General features: G+C 34.4%; 1 protein-coding gene across 1 annotated transcript; it reads right to left on the bottom strand.

Moving 5' to 3' along the window:
* Positions 1-490: 490 nt before the first annotated feature.
* LOC132922560 (homeobox protein DLX-2-like) lies at positions 491-8,083 on the bottom strand. Its single transcript, XM_060986134.1, has 4 exons — positions 7,896-8,083; positions 5,839-6,225; positions 3,951-4,274; positions 491-2,368 (listed from the first exon to the last, which is right to left on the bottom strand). Exons 1-4 carry the CDS (start codon positions 7,945-7,947, stop codon positions 1,893-1,895), a joined length of 1,239 nt encoding a protein of 412 aa, XP_060842117.1. The 5' UTR covers positions 7,948-8,083; the 3' UTR covers positions 491-1,892.
* Between the last annotated feature and the right edge of the window lie 210 nt (positions 8,084-8,293).

Genomic DNA, 8,293 nt, shown 5'->3' with positions numbered 1-8,293 from the left:
ATTTAATTTGAAAAGTATAATGTACCTATCAACAATAACTGATTATCAAAATGTATTAAACATTCATTTTTTTGGTTTAGGTTTTAATTGTATTTATCATCCTTCTCACACATGATTTAACTAAATACCAAGCGAATTAAAAATATATATTTCTTTGGATAAAACTGTAGTTTGTATTTTCATAATCATATATATATGTCAAAGTCAAGACTAAAATGTACAGTAAATAAAATATGTTTAAAACCTAAATATTTTATAACATAGTTTAAAAATACGATTTTAATATTATGAAACGGTGATAATATTTGTAATACGTACAAAATTGTACATCAGTTTAAAACAATTATTCTAGGTTATAGATCAACTTTAAATATAATACCATTCAATACAAGTATGAAATACAAAAATAATATACATATTTTACTAAATATCTAAGCCTTAGACTCTTAGGACATAATAAAACAATAACAAATAAGATAAACTACTCATGTAAACCTGTAAGCTTTTATTGTTGTTGAAATATATACATTTACAAAATTAATTATTATAGATATATTTTTATAATAATAGTCTTAAATATATGTAGGAAAGAACGAATGACACACTACGAGTATATGTTTTCTATTAATCCTTCTTAGTTCTTTATAGAAATTGCCAATCAGCATTACAAAAATATGAATAAGATAAATAAAGAATACAAAAAGTTTATTATCTAATAAATATATAAAAACATTAAAATATTTTAAACATAATTATCCCTTTTATAAACTGTTGATGAGTGTATAATATATATACACAACATTGTAATGATGATCTACACAGTAAAAAAAGTATAAAAAGTACGATTGTTGTAAATAAAAAAAAATAAAAGTTCAATATATAATATTGTTAGTATGATTAAAAAATGCCAAATTTGTATGAATAAAAAACGCATCGGAAACAATTGCTTAGACGAAACGTTTTTAACCCGTTAATTTTCGATGTAATAACTAAAATTATCAAAATTGCATAACTCGTGTGTGGTCGTTGTAACAGTAATAAATAATAATAATAATTATAATAATAAAAAAAAACAAGTTGAACGTATTCCATTGTTTTTGTTTTTTTTACAAAATAATGATAATAATATAATTAATATTATTTATAGTAATAAAACAATATATACCTATATAATAATATGATGATATTTACTTGGTGATTAAAAATATATTTAGTACAAAAATCGGCATAGTTATAGGTTAGTACAGTAAGTTAAACAGTCTGGGCTATAATAAAAATATAAATATAATATAGTTGTGTTATGATATATATATATATAATGATGTTATTGTTATTTTTTTCATTTTTCCTTTACATTTCGAAGATTATAACATGATAGTTCGCGTGCTATATAGTATAATATGTAAGCGTGCTTAGAATAATTTTGTGCTAGTGTAATGATATAATATATAATAATAATATTAGTATAATATAATAGGTAAAGATTATATTGAGTAGTTTTTAGATTTCAACGTAGAGTATATATAGGTATATCGTGTAGTTTATAATTTATGTATAAAGTATAATTGTAACGGGGAAAACAAATATAGTACCTAATAATAATAATGAAAAAATAAAAATAATCAGTTCCAACTATGACGTTTAAAAAACCCACGAGCGTGTCGTCGTCCAGACGGCCAACATCGGGAATTAAGATATTAAAATATAGGAAAACAAAATTGAAATCAAAATAATAAAATGTAAAGCGAAAAAAAAAATAAAAAACCGTTCGTAGGGTGCGACGAGCTTCCGATTCGATCCCGGACTGAGATCGCATCGGAAGCACGAGGCGGGCCCTCTCCCGGCACTCCCTTCCCACTGTCCGCGGTCGTCGCCGTCAAAAGCTTAACGAGTCACTGCAACCCGTCGGCGGTCGAGTCATGAGACGCTATGACCGAGGTCGGATACCAGTGCAGGTGCACTTGCGGCGGCAGCGGCACGGACTGGTGCTGTCCGTTGACGGTTTCCTCGTACGTGGGCGGCATCGTGCAAGAGCCTCCTCCTGCTCCGTTGTACATGTTGGCCGCATACGATGAAAAGTGGTGCAGCGTGCCCGACGGTCCCGGGCGCTGATGTTCGACGAGCTGATGGTGCTGGTGATGGTGCTGTGCGACGCCAGGCGGCGACGGCGTCGAGTACGTGCTCGACGGGCTATACTTCATCGCCATGTTGACGGTCGGCGACGAGCAGCCGTTGTCCGCGGCGTAATGACCGGCGCCGTAACCGCAACCGGCCACGGTTACCGGCACCGCCGCCGGCGGACCGCTGATCGCAGCCAAGGTCACCGGCGTCATGGCCGTCACTCCGCCGCTGGTCGATTCCACTTGGCCTGCGGGGACACGAGAGAATATAATATTATATTGTATTGTCGCAGTTGTATAGGTAACCTATTTGACATGAAGTGCACAGGTCGGGTCTATACGATGAGTACCTATAGTGTCCATTGTGACGTTTGGCGTGTTGGCGACGGAGTGGTGCAAGTTGGCGAGCACAAAAATAATGCATCGAATCGAGTGTGGTGCACGATAATACTACACTGCAGGGTTAAAATTTGTCAAAAGTAATGAATCCCACAACCCAGCACCCGTAAGACGAGATTGAATTTTGAGGGTTTTACGTGATAAAGTACATAATATTGAGTGAAAATTATAACTTAAAATAATAAAATGATAAATTTTAAAATGACGACGAATAACAGTAACGCTGATCATTTAACTATAAAACTACTTACCAAAACGCTTCAATTCCCGTTCATTATTACTATTTATTAAAGAAATTTTATTCATTTTTTTTATTAGCAACAAATTATTATCTTATTGTTTTTTTATCTTTCGTCTATTAATATAACAGGTAATGTTAAAAACAACAGTAACAATAATGTATTAATGATAGGTGAGTTTACGTGTCTGGACACTGTGGTCAAATCTACAAATTAAAATAAATTCAAACTAATTTTTAGATTTTTTTTCTTATCAAGTGGGAGAAACAGAAACGAAACATGAGAAATAATTTTAAACTCGCCAATGGTATCAACATAAATCAAGCAAACTATGATGAGGATTTTTATCTTTTTAAATTTTATATTTAAGATATTATATTTAAAAAAAAATTAATTTCCCCCCTTCCTTCTTGAAGGTTCTTTTTACACAACATTTTCATTTGACGTTGGCTGGCCCAGAAACGAAATTGGTTTAAGTTATTCTCGGAGAAGTCGGTAGGAAAACAAATATTTCGCGAACTGGTATAAAATTATCCACCTCGGTTATAAATTTATAATACGGGAAAACGGCATGTGTAAGACGATAATATTATTATTATATTTTACTATTATGTATAATGTACACCGTTGTTATAATTAGAAGTACACAGTTACCTAACGCGGGCGGATCTTCTCAGAATTCGATCATACATTTAGTTCGCGACCACTTATTTCTATATTGGTGGAAGTGTATGGAGAACACGCCAACAACCCGACCATCTGTTATTATAATTTATTAACTGCAGAAAATATTATCGAACGCGTTTGTTACAACAATAATATATTATAATATACCTAATATAGTTATAAATTTATATGATTCTATATGATAATGATTTGAGAAAATGACACTCAGTCAACCGTGCTATTTTTGGTCACGTGGGAGGAGAAGGCATGCGTTCTCAGTATTCGGTTCTCCTACAAAGTATTAATGGCCTTTTTTCGGAACTACTCGTAGGTTGAACTATTCAATAGAAATAAAATAAATTGATTGAGAAACAACTTAAACATTATCGCTTAGAATATTGTTCATTTTAAAATCGAAAACAGAAAAAAATAACTTCGCTAATGTCACCAGGTTTGTTTTGTCCACCGGAAAACCTACCCACGCGCTCATGCTGTTATATATTATATACAATAACAAAATACTTACTGGAATCCCTTTTGGACTTCTTCTCTTTCATGCGCCTATTTTGAAACCAAATCTTGATTTGCCTCTCCGTAAGCCGTAGGGTCCGAGCCAAATCGATGCGCCTGGCTCTGTTCAAGTACTGGTTGGCCGTGAACGACTCCTCCAAGTGCATCAGTTGCTCGCTCGAGTAAGCGGTCCGCTGGCGCTTCTGCTTCTCCCGTTTGCGCTGCACGTTGACCGCGCCGGTCTGCATCTCATCGCTGCCGAGTAACGCGGGACCGTGTTGCTGTGGCATGTGCTGCTGTGGGTGTAAGAGAGGCAACAGTGGAGCCGAGTTACGAATGTCTGCCGAAAGAGATGACTATTATTAATACAAAATTATTTACAATATTACAAGTATTATACTATTAAAATACCGAAAGTCGAACATTTAAACACTAAACCAGCGGTTCCCAAATTTTTTTGGTTCACGTATTCCCAAAAATAAAAATAATAATTGCGCTTCCTTTGAATACATTTTTATTTTATATTTAAATTAATATCCAAAAGATTACTGAAACAACAATTTTCCTTTAGTGCATAGTAGTATATTATTATTGTATAGTGATTACTACTTCCTAAGGTGTTTCACAGTTTGGGAACCGATATATTAAACGTAATGTGATTATATCATAATCATAATATATTATATTATTATATATTAACGTTTTAGGTACCTTATGGAGTAATAGTTGTATTTGGACGAGTCTATTGTTTTACACGAACATATTAATATATATAATAATATAATAATAATATGTTGATAATTGTCAATATTTATTTTCAATGGAAACAATCTCAATTATAAAATATTAATTGTCACTTGAAAATAATGTGTGGCATGATTATGACTGAAATTTAAAAATCAATCTTTCGAATCAATAAAACGTGGATTGTAAATTTCGAAATGTATCAAATAGCCCACTTATTAGGCAATAACTATCGACGGTCAATCAGGGAAACGAAAACAAATATAAGATGTAATATTTTTATATTGCTTATACTTTTATCATAATTTTTAATGCATTTTTCGAATTCGGGAGGGACCGGTACAGTAGCATAGCAACAATAAATATTTAAGTACAGAGAAACGCTCGTTTTTTGCACTGTTTTACGATAAAATGCAAAAATCAAATAGCATTGCCGAGTAAGTGTAAAATTATTATAGACGGAAAGGAAACGAGAACTGCGGGCCTCGTGTACGTACAATGAATTCGAGCCGCCCAACTTGTTGACAACGATATTGAACAATAATAATAATTAATAGGTGCACCGCTCGTTATTATTTTTAATATATAAATATACGAATCGATTCAATGCCGTTCGCAGGTAGGTATTTATAAACATTTTATTTCGGTCCTGTTGCATTCAATTTACGTGTAGGCAAATGCCGGTCATTGACCGTGAACCGCACATAGGTACGCGTGTAATTTTGGGTTTAAAAAATAAATAAATCACATTTATGATATTATTATAAGAGAATTCAAAAATATTATACAATATGAAATAATAGAAATACAACGATTTCTCGTAAACTGGACGGTAGAGATATTATTACACGGAAACGGAACTAAAACAAAGCCGCCGCCGGTTTGAGCAAGTGGTTGTTGCGGGGGCTCTCGGAAGTACGAAAATATCATTTATATACATTATTTTTGGTGAAATCAGCGGACGACGCGCGGCCGTTATTCAATGGTTTTAAAACGATACGCGCTAACGACGACGGTCCGGCGGCCTTTGAACGATTTATGCGAGTCATTCGTACGGGTAACGATCGAATGGAAAAATCGAATTCCCGAAAAGGCGGCGGTGTGCGCTATAAAATCAAATACTATACACTACGGCACGTGGAAACGACAAAAACACTTACCGTCGTATGGCGGCAGCGGGGCGAACGTTTGCGTGTAGCCGTTGTACGGATCGTACGTGGCGGCGGCGCTGCTGCAGTAATTGTTGTATCCCGCGATCATCATGCTGTCGTATCCGTTTACGGCCGACGATGATAATTGGGTCGCGTGCATGTTGTCCACGCCGTCGAGGCGGTCGTCGCGATCGCGTTGGTGACGGTGGACGTCTACGGCGCCGGGCTGGACGTGCTGCTGCTGTTGGCGGCGGTGCTGATGGCGGTAGTCAGTGACCGGCGGAAAGCTTGACGGCGTACTGCGGCTGCTGCTGGTGCTGCTGTTGCCGCTGTTGTTGTTGCTCGACGACACGATCACCGTGATCGACGATCCGGCGTCGGCGGCGGGCTCCAAGTCTGGATAAGCACAATACACGAAATCCCGTTTAAATTTAGCCCAATACTTATCTTGAAAATTCACGTGTTCACGTTATAATATTATTATTATTATTATTATCATCATTTATCGCCTATCATCATAATTATTATATTGTTATTATTGCCAATAGAAATGTTCGCGAAAGCATGACGACAACGATAGTGATTATTATATTATTATTACTGTTATATTACTTACTTTGATACTATTTATTAATATTTTAATCGCGACTTTGATCGTGCATACCCAGAGAGGGGGAACGGACGATGTTGTCGATTACGCAGGTAATAGGAGGTGGTACGCGAATGACTATACATTTAGGTACCTACCCTGACGGTGGCGTCCCCCCCAACACACACACGCCTTTAAAAGAGAAGTGTATTTAAGGGGGCTAGGGGCCCTTTTTAACTTCGGTTAAAATTTCATGTTTTTTGTATTTCTAATAATAATATTAATACAATCAATTATTCGTTTAATAATTTATATTATTTTATAATTTTATAAATGTACGATAAAGTCATAGGTTTAATTAAGTAAAAGTTAACGAAATTGAAATAAAAATTTAATATTCAAAAGGTTTTTTTTTATTTTTAAAAAATGTAAAACAAAATTCAATGGCACACAATGCATAAATGATAAATGTATGCATATTTCGCTAATTTTTAATGCATTAACTTCCGGCCCTAAATTAATCATTATCCGAAGTTATTTTCAAATCGTTAGAAATTGTCTTTTACTGCTACTCTTAAAGTTATGCGTATTTAGTGATTGTAATTACTTATTGAAATTTCATTAATAAGTTGATAAGTAATATTGTACAATTTCTTTGTGGAATTGGTTTTGCCTGTTTAATTCTGTATTTCTTATCAAATTAATTATGACTTTTGAGAAGAAGAGGAAGAAATAAAAAAATAACTCAGTATAGTGAGACAGTTCTGAAATGTGTATCTGGCCCTGGCCATATTCGTAATATTAACGTGGTTAACCCCTACGAATACGATGTTCGTGGACGGTTTTTATACGCGCGTCGATGTCAAAAAATAGTGATAATAGTGAAAATAGTTAATATTAGAATATTATGGAACAAAAATATAAACAGATATTTCCATTACTGCCCCTCGGTAACTCTTTTTCTATCCACGAGTCTTTATTTTTTAGAATGTTTTTTTTTATTATCTACCAAAGCATATGCATACAAAATTAATAATTATTAATGCTTATAGGGTTTTTATTATACATAAAACGTTCTAGGTTTAATCGCGAAATTAAGTTATCAATAGGTATTTATTGAATTATTATCAACAAAAAAGGTAAAAATACTAAAAATCTACAAGTACAATATTCAATAATTTAAAATAAAATTTATACAAAATCCCTGCCCTCTATGATTTGATGTTCTAAGCGGCCGCCTATTTTATCTGACGTTAAATCCGCCACTTATTAAAATAAATTATAATAAAACAACACTAAGTCTTATTGTTTAATTATCAAGCATGTAGACTATAAGATCAGTTACATTAGCTACACAATACGTCACCCGTCACCCGCGTAATAGAAGCTTAATATTTTGAAAAAAAAAAATTCCAAAATTGTTTACAAATCAATACAATATTAAAATTATATGAACGATAAATTGTGATTTGCTTACCATCGTGTTGAACTCGATCCAAGTCCAACAATGTACCGAAATTCATGTCCATGACAAAAGTGTATTGTTGTTGCTGTTGAAGTCGTTATGGTAAAATTAATCGAAGTAGATTCAGAAATCTAGCTTGGATGACGATGTCTTAGCGTCGGTGGAGTGTCCTGTAGACTGACGAGTGACGATGTCGCGGTGTCTAGTGTCCACGCGCTACTCGAGGATCGCAGCGACGCTGCACCGTGCGGCGTTGGTTGGGGGGGAGGACTATCGCCGTTGACCATTTCTATTGGTCGTACATCGATCGTCAATATTGGTAGTACTACACGTCCGTCCTGTTTCATAAACGTATACCTGTATAGTGTATGTATTCCGTGTGCATATTATTCTCATATATTCATAACTTG

The sequence above is a fragment of the Rhopalosiphum padi genome, chromosome 2 (genome assembly GCF_020882245.1).
Source record: "Rhopalosiphum padi isolate XX-2018 chromosome 2, ASM2088224v1, whole genome shotgun sequence".
Lineage (NCBI taxonomy): Eukaryota > Metazoa > Arthropoda > Insecta > Hemiptera > Aphididae > Rhopalosiphum > Rhopalosiphum padi.
Note: the sequence above shows the minus strand (reverse complement) of the source record. Positions and strands in the feature narration are given on the sequence as shown.

What these genes read in the sequence shown, in the direction of transcription:
- LOC132922560 (XM_060986134.1), bottom strand. Translation starts at nt 7,947, where the DNA reads ATGGACATGAATTTCGGTACATTGTTGGACTTGGATCGAGTTCAACAC. An exon ending in GGATCGAGTTCAACACGATG is followed by an intron (nt 6,226 to 7,895) that starts GTAAGCAAATCA and finishes GTGCTTATCCAG; the next exon opens with ACTTGGAGCCCGCCGCCGAC. An exon ending in GAAGTCCAAAAGGGATTCCA is followed by an intron (nt 2,369 to 3,950) that starts GTAAGTATTTTG and finishes GTGTCCCCGCAG; the next exon opens with GCCAAGTGGAATCGACCAGC.